We start from the raw sequence: 16,223 nt of genomic DNA, 5'->3' as shown, positions 1-16,223 counted from the left end.
TTAGGGTGTGTATAGATTGTTGTAACAAGCTGTGGCTGGTGTAGATGCCTTGTGAAGGGGATTTAACTGTGTGTGTGTGTGTGTGTGTGTGTGTGTGTGTGTGTGTGTGTGTGAGAGAGAGAGAGAGAGAGTGAAAGGTTGTAACACCCTGTATGAACTGTGTGTCACTATTTTTGGACTATTTTTGTTTCCTATTGTTTTTCTTATATTGTATATGGAAACAAAGTAATGTATTGTGTGTGTGTGTGTGTGTGTGTGTGTGTGTGTGTGTGTGTGTGTAGAGTGTCCAGGGGACAGTGACTCCTGCTCCTCAGTTCAGTGCCAGTGGAGACGCTGGGGTTCTGGATAAAGCCATCAAAGCAAAGGGTGAGTAGTCCATGGCACTAAAGCACCATTATTACTTACAAAGTCCAAATGTTAGGGGCACTAAAGCACTAAAATCTATTATTCTTTATTAGATATTAGATATTCTGTCTCTAAAAGTAATAAACTATATATAATAGACTATACTCTAAATTAAAGAAGTGCAAAATGTGATCGTCACCCACTGCTTAAATACGTAAAGAGGCTCCAATTCTTCTGCCGGTGGTGCTGTAAGTAGAAGGTTTTTATCTTTTGGCTAAAGGTGTGAAAAGTGTTGAAATTCATTACTCTGTAGGTAGAAGTATAGATACTAGGGCTTAAAATCCTGACATGCTTTGACCGGTGTTCTGTTGAGTTGATCTGCTTTGTCGAACCGTGCATCCCTAGTGTATATTTAAGATCTCGGTTAAATGCAGAATCAACCGGAGATCCAATTTAAACCTACAGTTATTTTCACAAGATAGCTAACGCTAACTAGCTCTGTAAACAAAAGCTGTAAGCTCTGCTTGTGGGTGGTCCCGAGCCGAGGCCATGAAGACACTGGTTGACGTAGAGACCCTAAAGTCTCTCTGATCAACTCGTTTTTCTGAGGCTTTTCTTTTACTAGCTACTGCAGACATTGGAGACTGGGGAACAGTTTCATACGCAGCATCATATACAACTCTACTAGGATTTTAGCAGAATGAGACTTTTAATGTATAAAATTCTAAATAAATTTAGGAGAAAGCTTTGTGCTTACCAACAAGGGTTTCTCCACAGAGCATTAGGTCTTGTTTTTTCTTGAGGATCAAATCATTATTTTACTTAATTAAATAGAATTTAATATCTATATTGAATTTATATTTAAATATTTTTTTGATATTCTATCTCTCTCTCTGTTAAAATACACCTATAATCAAAATCAGTGTGGAACAACAAATTATTTTAATGGCTGTTTGTGTGGCATTTAACCCAAAGGTTTCTTAACCAAATGTTAAGCATAGTGGTGGTAGCATCTTCCTCTTGATGGAATAATAAAGATAACTAAGGTCTATGGCAGAATTCTTCAGTATAACCTCACCATTAGCTACACAAGCTTGTGTTTAGCCAACAGTATTGTGTATGATCTTTGTAGTGTTGGTTCTTTGCTAATCTTGGCTGTGTTGTGGTGATTTCAGGTGTAGATGAGGCCACAATCATCGAGGTTCTCACCAAGAAGAGCAATGAACAGCGGCAGCAGATCAAAGCCGCCTATCAGCAGTCCACCGGCAAGGTGAAATCTGTTTACACATCATTTCTGCACTCCATCATTAAAGTAAACCCAGGAAGCTTTTACTCTCGTACACTTGTGCAAATTAAAACTACAAGCTGTGAAAGGAGACGGTGGTTCTTCAAAGCTGGACATGTCTACAGTACCTGCACCAACCTGTGCAAGCAAAAGCACACTCAGATACACTCAGCTAAAGTCAATACAAGACTCACTCAGCCACTCAATAAAACTGCTCAAGCTTTACACACCCATACAGCCACTCACTGTCTCCGATCAGGTGCCGCCACATACAGGGGTTGGACTGGAAACTAAAACACCTGTCATTTTAGTGTTTAGGGAGGGTTCATGGCTAAATTGGAGCAGCCTGATGTTCAATCTTCATTAATTGCACATTGCACGAGTAAGCGCAGAGTGTGAAGGTTCAATTAGCAGGGTAAGAGCACAGTTTTGCTCTAAATATTGTACACAATGCACACAACATTATGGGAGACATACCAGAGTTCAGAAGAGGACAAATTGTTGGTGCACGTCTTGCTGGCGCATCTGTGACCAAGACAGCAGGTTTTGTGATGCATCAAGAGTCACGGTATCCAGGGTAATGTCAGCATACCACCAAGAAGGACCAACCACATCCAACAGGATTAACTGTGGATGCTGTAAGAGAAAACTGTCTGAAAAGGATGTTCGGGTGCTAACCTGGATTGTAACCAAAAAACATAAAACCACGGCTGATCAAATCACCACAATAAATTATTGTGCTCTAAAACCAGGTGTTTCAATTTCATTGTTCAACTCCTGTATTTTAATCATGTTTAAAAATTATTCAATTAGAAATAAATAGATGTGTCCAAAACTTTTGACCTTTTGATCTTGTGTCTTACTTTTGTAGCCCCTGGATGCAGCTCTGAAAACAGCTCTGCAGGGTGAGCTGGAGGACGTAGTTCTGGCACTCCTGAAGACTCCTGCCCAGTACGACGCCCAACTGTTGAAAGGTGCCATGAAGGTGAGTAACCACATCAGTGACACTTTATTGGAAACAATAATGGGAAATAAAATAAACATCTATTTTAAGTGTTATTTCTTTTATTGTTGATGTTTATGGCTTGAAAACCCAAAAGTAAAAAAAAATGAATATTATTTAAGACCAATTGATACTTTTGGAAGTGTGGGCAGTGTGCCAAGTCCTGCTGGAAAATTAAATCTAAAATCTCCAAAATCTTACAGCACTTCATGCTTCCCTCTGCTACTGACAACTTTTATGGAGATGCGGATTTCATTTTCCAGCAGGACTTGGCACACTGCCCACACTGCCATACATCATGAAATATACAGAAAACAGTATTTTAGTACTTAAGTACAGTAGTGTAGTAAAAATAATACTCCAGTAGACACAGATACAGTATTTTAGTACTTAAGTACAGTAGTGTAGTAAAAATAATACTCCAGTAGACACAGATACAGTATTTTAGTACTTAAGTACAGTAGTGTAGTAATAATAATACTCTAGTAGATACAGATACAGTATTTTAGTACTTAAGTACAGTAGTGTAGTAGAAATAATACTCCAGTAGATACAGATACAGCATTTTAGTACTTAAGTACAGTAGTAAAGTACTTGCTATACATATCTGGTTATTGTTAGTAATCTTATCTGCTAATATTTAGCTTTTAAATGAAACTGAAAAATTTTCATATTACATTGAAAATGACCATGAATGGAGCTCAAGCACAAAATGCTGTTATAGAAAGCACAAACGATAGGCAGTGTGTTTTTTAGACTGGCCTTTTTTTTTAATAATGGACATTTTGTAATATCATTTTGTTTAATAGAATTTTGGCTTTAATCTCTTTATCATAACGCATTATAACATCCTTTCATAACATCATTTACTTACGTCTCCATGTTTAGGGTTTGGGCACAGATGAGGACACCCTGATCGAGATTTTGGCCTCCAGAAGCAACAGGGAGATCAGAGAGATCAAAAGGGCCTACAAAGATGGTAAGCTGCACCAAGCAAACTTTCAGCTGATGTTTCCTGTATTTAGCATTTCAGTGTTTACCGCCTGTTTTTTGCACAATGTGAAATACAGAATTGATTCTGAATTGAATTCGAAACTTTTTGGATTTATTTGATTTAATTTTTTTTTCTTGCAGAGTTTAAAAAAGATCTGGAGGCTGACATCAAGTCTGACACGGGCGGAGACTTCAGGAACGCTCTTCTGGCTCTCGCCAAAGTAGGATTCTGCTTTTATTGTGCCTGTCTGTCTCTTTTTGTCTATTTGTCTGTCTGTGTGTTGGTAAATATTTATTTAAAATCACATCTATTTCTCATGTACTTTTGCAGGGTGAGAGGAATGAAGACAGGAATGTGAGTGAGGACCAGGCAGATAGAGATGCCAGGGTAAGTGTGCCTGCTGTAGATTGTACATCCTTTATAGATACTTAAGTCTATTTATTGCACATCTTTAAATACAGTGATGGCATAGTAACTTTGAAAAAAGTAATCTAATTACAAGGGGTGGGCGATATGACTCTAAAATAATATCACGATATTTCATGGTATTTTTGTGATAACGATATACTTGGCGATATAGGAAAACAGAAAAATAATTAATTAATTTCAGGAGTATAGTATAAGAGTATAAAAGTATAATCATAATGTGGCAAAATAAAAAATCTAGCATAAAATAATATAATGCAGCAAAAAATATTGCAAAATATTTTCATGCATATAAACTGCAAACTAAAAGTATAAACTAAAACAATTATACAATAAATACACTTAAAGCTTCACAGTAAATAATAGACTACGTTTAAGACAGAACATCTCTATTATCACGATATGGATTTTTAATATCATGATATTTCTGTGTCGCGATATATTGTATACGCTATAATATTGCCCACCCCTACTAATTACTGATTACCCCTTTAAAAAAGTAAAAACCAAAACCCTATCCGGACAGGATTATTTTCTCAGGGGGTTCTGGGGTAATTTTATTTATAACATTTCTTTTATGGCATTTTTTATCCTCTGTGATTTTATTCTCATCCAGAACGATCATGTACGTGTATTTCTCAGACGTCCTCTAAGTAAAAAAAGTACCGGCTGATTTATCTACTGTTTTTCTCTGAACTCGCTAAACGTGGTCCTCCGGTAATTTTAGTCTCATCCGGATGCACATCTCTGAGTTTCGTCTCCTCATCATGTTTAATAAAATAGCTATTTGTCCACTGCTGTGCACCATAATTACACTTTGGCTGCACGTTTCCACGGAGATCCACGTTACAAACACAACAGCGAGTGGAAATGGAGGAGCTACTGAACCCCGCAATGTCATGTGATCGAGAAAGCCGAGAAAAAAACTCACTGGTCCTCCTGTTTTTTAATTGCAGTCCGGATGCAGGAGTTTTATCACTGAGTAGAAGTGTGAAATATATATTTTTACAAACGTCCCCCTGAGAAAGTAGTTGGATTACTTGATTCTAAAAGTGTTTTAGCTTGTTAGCTCACTAGCCTGTTGTATTTTTGGCGTGGTTGAGACCGACAGCAACCATTGTAAGTTCCAGCAATAAACTACTACTAACGACTATTTTTACGTATCTTTTTACAAAAAAAAAATGACAAAAAAGTAATGCACAGTGACTTGGAAACGTAACTTCTATTTGATTACTAGATTAGAAGTTGTAACGTTTCAGAAAACTCGTAACTTAAAAAATAAAAAGGTCAGAATAGAGTAAAGTGTTACTGACATCACTGTTTAAAACACTACTATACTCCACTACTACTTACATGACTATGATGTTTGTCCAGGATTCATCTGTTCAATATTACTATTGTCAATCCATCAACCACCATGCTTCACAGTTGGAGTGGTGGTCTTTTTTATTAAAGGCTGTTCTTTTCTGTTTTGTTTCCAAGACTTTTGAGACTGTTGACTGTTATTTAGATTCATCCATGAACATTAGGTTAATGAAGCTACGCTGCACAGTGGAACAGTGCACCACCACTTGACTCCTCTATAATGCTATGATATGCTGTCAGGTCTGTTTTTAATTTCTGATTTCTCTCACTGATTTCTGTTTGTGTAGGCTCTGTATGAGGCTGGAGAGAAGAGGAAAGGCACAGACTGCGCTGTGTTCATCGACATCCTGACCAACAGGAGCGCTCCTCAGCTCAGAAAAGGTAATGACCTCTTAATAATCCACTACAAGCTAACGTTAATACTCTAATCCAGGGGTGTCCATTTGCGAAGTATTTTAGATTTTAGAATTAAAATGAAAGTTGACTTGCTATTAAGCAGGTTTTTATAATGTGAGATTCAAAATTGCTGTGACATAAACCCTATCTAAAACTCTCCTCGTTTCATTTCCTTTCTTCACTATGCCTACAATAATGTACATTTTGGGAGAACATGGCAACTCCAAAGATAGAAAAAGACAGAAAATAGACAGTAAATGCACATCATTTCGCATTTTGCCAGTTTTATTTAAGTTGTCACCAGATTATCATTAAAGTTGATTTCACCACTGAGCCAGAGTGCAAGTAAGATGAGAGTAAGATGCTTTCGGCCAATCAGAGCCCTGCCCCTGGTTTTGGAGAGTGAGTGTGCTCGTGGCTGCTTGCACTGTTTATCACATGTCTGGTTAGCAAAAAGAATTGGAGATCATAAAATTATTTTAAGGTAGGCAAGGGTGGCTGAACCTTGATTTTACCCTGTCATTTCTCATTTATTAATCAAAAACAGTATATAAAACACAGTAATTAACTAACCATTTTACATAGTGTGCCTTTAAAACATCCGACACAGCAGAAATTCAAGCAGGCTCTGCTTTTAAATAAATTACGCAGCTTTGCAGTTCCTTAGTTTCAGACTCAACATAGTCAACATTGACAAATTTGTGTCGTTTGTTGTTTTTAACACATCCTTTTTATTTGTCCTGCAGTTTTTGAGCAGTACTCCAAATACAGTAAGGTGGATGTGGCCAAAGCGATTGACCTGGAGCTGAAGGGAGACATCGAGAACTGCCTGATTGCTGTCGGTAAGATATTCCTGCACAGCTGTGACTTTATAAACTCGATTTTAACCTTTTCAGACCTGAATAATGTGCCAGCGTTGAAAAAATATCGATAATAAAAAAAAAAATGCTGTTTTCTGTGTGCAGTGTACACAAAAGATGACTCTAATATTATAATATAAAATCTATATTAACATTAAAATCCAATTAACTTAAATAAAGCAGACGGGATTAGTTTCTCAGGGGGACGTCTGTGAAAAATATTTCACACTTCTACTCAGTGATAAAACTTACATTAAAACGGGAGGACCAGTGAGTTTTTTTTTTTTTTCTTGATTTTCTCGGCCATGTGACATCGCGGGGTTCAGTAGCTTCTCCATTTCCACTCACTGTTGTGTTTTTTATGCGTATCTCCGTGGAAACACATTCCCAAAGTGTAATTACGGTGCGCGGCAGTGGACAAATAGCCTTTTTTATTAAACGTAAGGAGATGAACCTCAGAGATGTGAGTGCGGACAGGACTAAAATTACTGGAGGAGCACGGAGTTCAGAGAAAAACAGTAGATAATTCAGCCTGTAATTTACTTTCTCAGAGGAAGTCTGAGAAAAACACGCACATGATCGTTCCGGATAGGAATAAAATCACAAATGACCCCCAGAACCCCCTGAGAAAGTAATCTCATCTAAATATGGCTTAAGTTAAAAAAAAAAGCCTGTGCTTAACATATTTTATGAAGTTCACAAGCCATCCCTAAACATCAAAACGTGGTCTAAACTGAACTAAAAGTTCTCTGAATGACTTCTAATCAGTACAAATAAGCTCTTTTTTTTAATTTGCCTTTTTAGTTCTAGTGCTGGGTATTTTTTCCAGTGCATTGTGCAGGGCTAAGCTATTGTTTCTTTGGCTTATAAACTGATTTAAAATATATATTTATAAATATATTCTGATTTAAAAACAGGTCTTAATTAGTGTTATGTGCAACAAAACATTTGAAAAAAAAAAGAAAATGCATGGCGTCCATTGTAATGGACAAAGGGTCTGAAGGGGTTGATCTTCATTATTTCTCCATTTTTATCAATTATTATTTTTAGTTTGTTACAAAATTTGAACAAACAAACTGTGCCTTACACTGTGCCAAAATTTCTTGATAAACGGATCAAAATAAATATTTTTAAATGACCTGAGAAAAACGTTTTTTTACTTTGATTTCCATTGAAAGTTTAGAAGTTTTTTTTTTCTCTCTCCTAAAAGAAGTTGCTTTTGAAGTTTTGGAGATGCTTGTTTTTCATTGGACAGTGACGATATAATCATAGCTTCTATTAAACAGCGTTTTTGTGTCTTTTGGGTGATGAGTGTAGAAGTGTGTAGGAGGCCCTGATGCTGCTGAACTTTCTGTTCTTTCGGGTGTGTCTCTCAGTCACGTCTGCTTGAGTTTTAATAGCTGAAATATGGCAGGAATGATGTGTTGTAACGTGCAGAGCAGAGCAGAGCAGTGCTCAGTAAACGCAACTCCTCTTACAATGTTTCTGGAATGTTTTTGGAATGAGATCAGATTTTGATGATGAAATGTTTTCACTGTTTCTCACAGTGTTTTTGCTTCCCCTGAACTAAAGATGATCAGGAATCTGATGGCTTTGCTAAAAACATGATTTTTGGGATTCATTTTTTTTTCTTTTCAATGCCCCAGAAACCCAGACCAGGAGACCCTGATTATAATTACTTTCATTATGGTGATTTTTCACTAGACTGATTTGTGATTTACATGGGTGGATGATGCATATGATACATGTTATGAAGCAATATGTAGTTAAGATAATTATTGGTAAATCATTGGTATTTTTACATCAGTGTAGTAGAAGGAAACCAGAGTAAAACATTTAAAATAGAAAAAAAAAATTAAAGCTGTAGCAACAGGCTGGTTCATGCCCATTAATGTTAAACAAGAAATATTAAACGACCTAAAAACAGCTGTAGTAAACAGACATACACTAGGAAAGTCAGTAAGAGAAAATCACATTTAAAATATAATTATAAAATATGTAAATTCATACATTTTATGAATTTATACGATTGTTTGTTTGTAGTGGTGCAAACTAGGGCTGCACGATATTGGAAACATTTGACATTGCAAAGTTGTTTTTGTTGTTGTTAAGTTTTTTTTTTTAATTATATATATTGCAATATTAAACAATGCAAGACCTGTTCTGTTACGTCACCAGCCTTAGAGTCAGCTGAGCACTCAAAACCTGAGAAAACAGCAAAAAAACAATAATCAGCCCTTTAATCGGGCATTCAAACTTACCTTTTAAAAGGTAAATAAGAGCCTTTACTGTGAATAAAACCATGGTTTTGGCTGTAACTGGAAATATCTGCACAAAACTGTGCTGGACTGAGCTGCACAGCTTTTGACAAGCTGTCTGCTGCTGCTTTTACAAGCACGTGCCCAACCATGTGGACGCCACATTTCGAGCTTGTGAAATTTTGTAACATTTTCTTATTTTAATGGCCTTGGTTCATCTGTTCTTCTTTTTTTGTGTACCCGCTAGTGAAATGTGCTGGAAGCAAACCTGCCTACTTCGCTGAGAAACTCAACCTGGCCATGAAGGTAAGAGTGTGTGTTTTTTTTTTGTTTAATAAACCTGTGTATGTAATATTAGTAACGTGAATGCACACAGATTTTAACCTGTTTTCCTCTCACAGGGCTCCGGCTACAGAGGCAAGGTCCTGACCCGCATCTTGGTGAGCCGCTCTGAGGTGGATCTGGTGCAGATCAAGCAGGAGTACAAAAAGAAATACGGCAAGACCCTCTACAAGGACATTCTGGTAGGTTCTGATTAGTAGTGGTTATGATTGATCAAGTCAATTCAAGTAGTCAATACTTATTGTCAATACTGCATAAAATACAGAACATACAGAGGATTTATAAAAATGCATTTCTCTCCTTCCTAAAGTTACAACAACAACAAAAAACATGAGCAACAAAAGACTAAAGTACAACTAAATAAAAATAGAAATAATATAAGAATAAAATGGACACTTAACAAGGTCAGACATATTTTAGACAAGAGACACAAGACAAAAGTGAAATATATGAGGAAGAGTGTACCAGTAAGGTATGATGGGGGAGATTAAAGGCAAACAGAACCCATATAAAAATTAGTGCAAATATAAAAATCCCATAAAATTCTAAAGTGTGATGTGCAAAAGTATTTAGCATTTTAGTTTATAACAAAATTTGAACAAACAAAATGTCTCCTACACTATGCCAAATTTTCTTAAAGAACCGACCAAAATAAATACTTTAAAATTACCTGAGAAAAACTCTTTTTACTTTGATTTCCATTGAAAATGTAGAAGGTTTTTTTCTCTCTACTAAAAAGTTGCTTTTGAAGTTTTGAAAATACTTGTTTTTCATTGGACAGTGACTATATAATCAGGGCTTCTATTAAACAGCGTATTCATTCCTTTTTGTGATGAGTGAAGTAGTGTGTAGGTGTAGTTTCTCAATTTTAATCACATAAAATTCTAAAATGTGACGTGCACAAGTATTAGTATTATTACACTAGTAAGGAACAGAGGTAAGCTAAGCTAAGTAAACAAAACCGTAATTCTTAAAAAACAATATTAAAAAAGTCAAACGAGTGCTTGATGTTAATCCACACAGATTTTTCTTCTAAAACGGTTTACTTGGGTGAGTAAAACGCTTCCGATTATTAACAGTAAGCTTAGATTTCCAGATTTCCACTTAGGCTAGCTGCAGTTAGCAGCTAATGCTGCCAGACAGTGCTATACTGAGGAGCCCTGAGTGTTTTGGTAACCCAGGGCGATATTAGTTAACGGTTCGTCACGCATAGTTTGTGTTTTATCATGGTAAACGCACAGGCTATAGTCTGATATACTCTTCTTTGAATGACAAAAGCAGGTTAGTGGCTAGTGCTAATGCTGCTCCAGCAGTGCTAGCTAGTGCAGGGTTAGCAGCAAATTACAGGCTGATAATACTCACCGCAGAATGGCAAAAGAGCTAGCGATTAGCGTGGTTAGTGGCTAATGCTAATGCTAATGCTGCTCCGGCAGTGCTAGCCAGGGTTAGCAGCAGGCTACAGGCTGATAATACTCACCTCTGAATGGCAAAAAAATTGCGCTAACACAAAAGTAAAATCAAAGACTGGCAAAATTCAAACTGAAATAATGTTTAGATTACTGCAAGCAATAATAAAGTAACAATTAATATAAAAAAATATAGTTGCTATATATTTTCCTCTTTTTTCCATTTGATTCTTAAAATTTTGATTGCGGCTTTTATTTTTGTGCGTAAAATTTTTGTCGCAAAATTCACACTATGGGCGTCCACCCAAACTTACACTTCAAGCATGGAGAGCACTGGTCAGAGAAGCAACCAAGAGACCCATGGTCACTCTGGAGGAGCTGCAGAAATCCACAGGATAGATGCTCAAAGCTGTTAGAGACATAAAGTAAAATCTTAATAAAATACATTAAAATACAAGTTTCTGGGATTAACAGTATTGTATGTTTAGTGTATTTATTGCACTTTACACAACTTGTAATGCTATAACTTATTTACCAAGTAGCGAACACTATATTACTTTTTATTCTTTAATCTTGTGATTTGTCATTTCAGGATGACACCAAAGGAGACTACGAGAAGATCCTGCTGGCCCTGGTCGGAAGTGATCAGTAAAAACATCATATTCCCCCGAATATCTGCTAACAAACCATCTGTGGAGAAGAAGAAGAACTGTAATCATGACTTTCTGATGAATAAATCTTGTGTTCAGTGCCGCTCTGTGTCCTGTGGTTTGTTGAAAAGAATGAATTTAGTAACATTAAAGTCTGTAGAGTAGAGTCACTCTACTACATAAAATACAAGATAACACGTCTGGATCTTTCTAGAAAGGTGTGGTGTGGGTGGGTGTGTCCTGCAGATGCTATCTTGTCACTAGGAAGCTCCTGGCTGCATTTAGAGGGTTAGTATCTCATGATGATGAGCGAGACTGTCTGCATTCCTCCACTGAAATCCTGAAGAATGCAGGAACAATACAATTAAAAGCACCAAGAAGTAGATTGTTAAAATGTAATGAAGCTTTGTATGTGTGAATTTAATGATGATATAAGTAAGTGATTGTAAATGAGTGCTGTGATTGACTCAGTTCATCAATAGTCAAGAGCCTATTAAAGGGATCTGATGTATGTTGTAGTGTGTGTCCTCCTCTGCGTGGCGGCGCTGTTTAAGAGTATCTTCATACGATAGTATTTTCATACTGACATCTAGTGTGTCTGCAGTATATTGCATTACAGCTTTTTTTGCTGTATATATTAGTCTCACTTTATTATTTGTTATTTGTTTTTTAAACCAGAATACAATATCTTATGCTGTTCTATAGATAAACTACTGGTATTTATGGTATTACGTTCATCTTAACATTAGTGTGTTGCATGCCTTGTATATTTAAGCTCTATAGTATAAAATTCACTTTGATGGCAATTAACCAATACTTAAATATATGCCCTGTTGTATAATAAATAGGTTTTATGAGTTTTTAAATTTATTTGTTGATTTATTTAGCTCTGGTGACACATTTGTTTCAACACACTTTCCTGACTAACCCTAACTCAATATATTCTGTTAAATACAAAAAGTTATTTTTAAGTTAATTAAATAAGCATTTTTAATAAGTGGGACATAAAACAATAACAAAAAGTTAATTTAATTAGATTTTACATCAATTACCGTTATTAACAAGAGAACTAGAAAATTATTGTTAATGTTATGCTGTACAAAAAAATAGATTTAATTATATAAAACGAAGCAACTTTAAGTTGACAATCAAAAGTTGACCAACACTGTAATCTGTGCACAATTGCTGTGATTTCAGAGACGATCATCTAATATGTAAACATAACTGTATTTTATATATTGATAAAAGTCATGTATTGACATAAAATTATAGATTCAAGATTGTTGTATCCTACTAGGATGATGAATCAGAGAACATTGTATAAATATTACAGATAATATTAGAGTAGTGAGACCTCAGTAGGGTTTTTTAAATAAATATATATATATTTTTCTTTTCATTATTGTTTTTGTGTGTGCTTGTTTTGTTGTACTTGTCTTCTTCAGCTGAACTGTATCTGCTGGTGTGATTGAATAATTTCACATTATTAACTTTTCTTTATCGAACCATTTTTATGTTTTGTCTGAAAAAAAAAGCTTAATATGAAATATAAAAAAGCTTATGAAAATTGTCAATCATAAATATAAAAGTCATGTATTTTCTGCCATGGTGGGGCGCGTGTTCCTCCTGCAGGCCGCTGATTGGCTGAGGGGCGGTGTCGTCACGGCGCAGCTGCGTGCTGGTGGTAAGAGGAGGCTGTGGCGGCGGAGGCTGGAGGAGCTTTAGCCCGGAGTTTCTGTCTGACAGCGGGCTGCAGAAGCGCTCACACCATGCGGTCTGTACCCAGCACAGCCCGGCAGCCCGGCGGGGGAAGTAAGCGCTCCTTTAGGCCGCGGGGTAGAGCCGCGGGGCTGGAGCTGCTGTAGCGTTAGCCTCAGCGGTCACCGCCGCGCTGCTGGAGCTGTGTTTATATATTAGCTAATCTAGCTAACTTATTACCCTTATATTCGCTATTACTGTAATTCATTTGCTGTGATTAATCTGCTTTAAACTCGCAAATAATCATATTTTACAGTGGTTTTACCTTATTGTTTAATTAATAACTTAGTAAACCGAAGCATAATGAGAAACGAGGCACTGCTGCAGGTGAAAGTGGCATAACTATAACGTTATATAGTTTTAGCTAATATATATATGTTTTTTTTAACCTATAATACAAAAATAATGTGTTAAAACATTCTCTGCTTCAGCTGGTTAATCAGGATTTAAAAAGTGACATAAATAACACGTATTTCCAGTAACGTTAGATTGACCATTCTGGTTGACCAGCATGACCAAGCTAAATGACTAAAACCAACTGACTAAATTCAACACAGGGCTGGATGATATATTAAGCTTAATTTTGCTCGATACAATATAATTTCGATATTAATATCAATAGTATAACGTTACAAGCCACCACTATGGTTGTACGTAATCACTCACTGATAGGGCGGGATGACATTTTATTTGTAAGTATTATGGCATATGGTATGATATGGCACCTAAAAATCTCATGTCTCAGTAAATTAGAATATTAAATAAGCCCTTTTGGTACTTTTACAATGTGGGCCGTGTTCCAAATCCTGCTGGAAAATGAAATCCTCATCCCCATGAAAGTTGTAAGTTATGGTCAATGATGAACTTGGAGAGAAATGCTGGTGTTGATCCACTGTGTTTTATTATCAAGTCTAAAGTCAGTGCAGTTTTGTTTTCCCTCAAAATCTTACAGCACTTCATGCTTCCTACCAAAAGTTCCAATTGGTCTTATATAATATTATAATTTTCTAAGACACTGTATTGGTCACAGATGCTCCAGCAAGACGTGCACCAACAACTTGTCCTCTTTTGAACTCTGGTATGTCACCCATAATGGTGTGTGCATTGTGTACAATATTTAGAGCAGAACTGTGCTCTTACCCTGCTAATTGAACCTTCACACTCTTACAGCTCTTACTGGTGCAATGTGCAATTAATGAAGATGGAACACCAGGCTGCTCCATTTTAGCCATGAAACCTCCCACACTAAAATGACAGGTGTTTCAGTTTCGTTGTCCAACCCCTGTAGTTGTACACAGCAGCAAAATATTTTAAGAATTCTCTAGTAATAAGAAACAGTAAAAAATGTATGAAATGTTAATAAGGTAAATAATATACAGTGAGTCCAAGAAGTATTTGATCCCTTGCTGATTTTCTTTGTTTGCCCACTAATAAAGACACTATCCTTCTGCACTTTTAATGGTAGATATATTCTAACATGGAGAGACAGAATATCAAGACAAAAATCCAGAATATAATTTTAAAGAATATATTTTAATTAATTTGTATTTCAATGAGGAAAATAAGTATTTGATCCCTCTTGCCAAACACACTCAATACTTAGTGGCAAAGCCTTTGTTTGCAAGCACAGCGGTGAGACGTTTGTTGTAGTTAACCACAAGTTTAGCACACACACCAGGGGGAATTTTGGCCCACTCTTCTTTGCAGATCCTCTCTAAATCATGAAGGTTGGTGGGCTGTCGCTTGGCAACTCTGACCTTCAGCTCCCTCCATAGATTTTCGATCGGATTGAGGTCTGGCGACTGGCTGGGCCACTCCATGACCTTAATGTGATTTTTCTTGAGCCAATCCTTTGTTGCCTTTGCTGTATGTTTAGGGTCGTTATCATGTTGGAAGACCCAACCACGGCCCATTTTCAGATCCCTGGCAGAGGGGAGGAGGTTGTCCCTCAGGATTGTGTGTTACATGGCTCCATCCATCTTCCCAGTGATGCGGTGAAGTAGCCCTGTACCCTTGGCAGAGAAACACCCCCAAAACATTATGCTTCCACCTCCATGCTTGATGGTGGGCACAGTGTTCTTGGGGTCATAGGCAGCTTTTTTCTTCCTCCACACAAGGCGGGTGGAGTTGAGGCCAAAAAGTTAAATTTTGGTCTCGTCTGACCACAAAACCTTCTCCCAATAACTTGGTTCATCTTTCAAATGATCATTGGCATACTTGAGGTGCGCCTCCACATGTGCTCTCTTCAGCAGGGGTACCTTTCCGGCACTGCAGGATGTGAATCCATTGTTGCGCAAAGTGTTGCCAATTGTTTCCTTTTAAACTGTGGTCCCAGCTGCCTTCAGGTCATTTGCTAACTCCTGCCGAGTGGTTGCAGGACGATTTCTGACCGTTCTCAGCATCATTGCCACCCCACGAGGCGAAATCTTCTTTGGAGCACCGGGCCGAGGTCTGTTGATTGTCATTGTCTCTTTAAACTTTCTGATAATTGCACCAATAGTTGTTACTTTCACATCCAACACCTTACTAATCTTTCTGTAGCCCATTCCAGCTTTGTGAAGGTCAACAATTCTGACTCTGAGGTCCTGTGACAGCTCTTTGGTTTTACCCATGTTGGAGACTTGAAATCTGTGTGATCTGTCTGATTCTGTGGACAGGTGTTTTTCACACAGGTGATTAGTGAGAACAGGTGGCTTCAGGTCAGGTAACAAGTTGATTGGGAGTGTCTAACTGGTCTGTAAAAGCCAGAACTGCTAAGGAATACTAAGGGATCAAATACTTATTTCACTCCATGAAATACAAATCAATTAATATATATTCCTTAGATTTATTTTCTGGATTTTCTTTTTAATATTCTGTCTCTCCATGTAAGAATACATCTACCATTAAAAGTATAGAATGATCATGTCTTTATTAGTGGGCCAACGAAGAAAATCAGCAAGGGATCAAATACTTCTTGGACTCACTGTATGTAAAAATGCATAGGCCATAAGATACAATATGTAATTTAGTTCACCTGCTTTGCTATAGCCTTTTGTCTCTTAATACTGTGTAAAATGTAGAGTCACAATCCAGTCTGTAATCCACTTGTAATTTAAACATTATTTAATTAAATTTTTTTTATGTGTTTTTTTT

At 36.8% G+C, this 16,223-nt stretch overlaps 2 protein-coding genes across 6 annotated transcripts in view; both read left to right on the top strand.

Moving 5' to 3' along the window:
- The window catches only part of anxa1a (annexin A1a), a 35,963-nt gene extending 24,530 nt beyond the window's left edge, over positions 1–11,433 (top strand). For all 3 annotated transcript variants that reach the window (XM_049470333.1, XM_022668283.2, XM_022668282.2), the window contains exons 3-13: positions 282–366; positions 1,521–1,615; positions 2,502–2,615; positions 3,522–3,612; positions 3,768–3,847; positions 3,958–4,014; positions 5,706–5,799; positions 6,561–6,656; positions 9,180–9,238; positions 9,334–9,456; positions 11,273–11,433. In XM_049470333.1, coding sequence (XP_049326290.1) covers positions 282–366; positions 1,521–1,615; positions 2,502–2,615; positions 3,522–3,612; positions 3,768–3,847; positions 3,958–4,014; positions 5,706–5,799; positions 6,561–6,656; positions 9,180–9,238; positions 9,334–9,456; positions 11,273–11,332 — 954 coding nt within the window. In that variant the 3' untranslated portion in view covers positions 11,333–11,433. The remainder of the gene's footprint in view (positions 1–281; positions 367–1,520; positions 1,616–2,501; positions 2,616–3,521; positions 3,613–3,767; positions 3,848–3,957; positions 4,015–5,705; positions 5,800–6,560; positions 6,657–9,179; positions 9,239–9,333; positions 9,457–11,272) is intronic.
- Positions 11,434–12,992: 1,559 nt separating this feature from the next.
- Positions 12,993–16,223, top strand: part of mfsd3 (major facilitator superfamily domain containing 3) — a 42,480-nt gene continuing 39,249 nt past the window's right edge. For 2 of the 3 annotated variants that reach the window (XR_007428845.1, XM_049470398.1), the window contains exon 1: positions 12,994–13,142. The gene's annotated coding sequence lies outside the window, so the exon portion shown is untranslated. Of the gene's footprint in view, positions 13,143–16,223 lie in introns of all 3 variants that reach the window. The other variant, XM_022668245.2, reaches the window with a different exon arrangement.

Source organism: Astyanax mexicanus, chromosome 22 (genome assembly GCF_023375975.1).
Source record: "Astyanax mexicanus isolate ESR-SI-001 chromosome 22, AstMex3_surface, whole genome shotgun sequence".
NCBI lineage: Eukaryota > Metazoa > Chordata > Actinopteri > Characiformes > Acestrorhamphidae > Astyanax > Astyanax mexicanus.
This window is presented reverse-complemented; position numbering and strand designations above follow the sequence as displayed.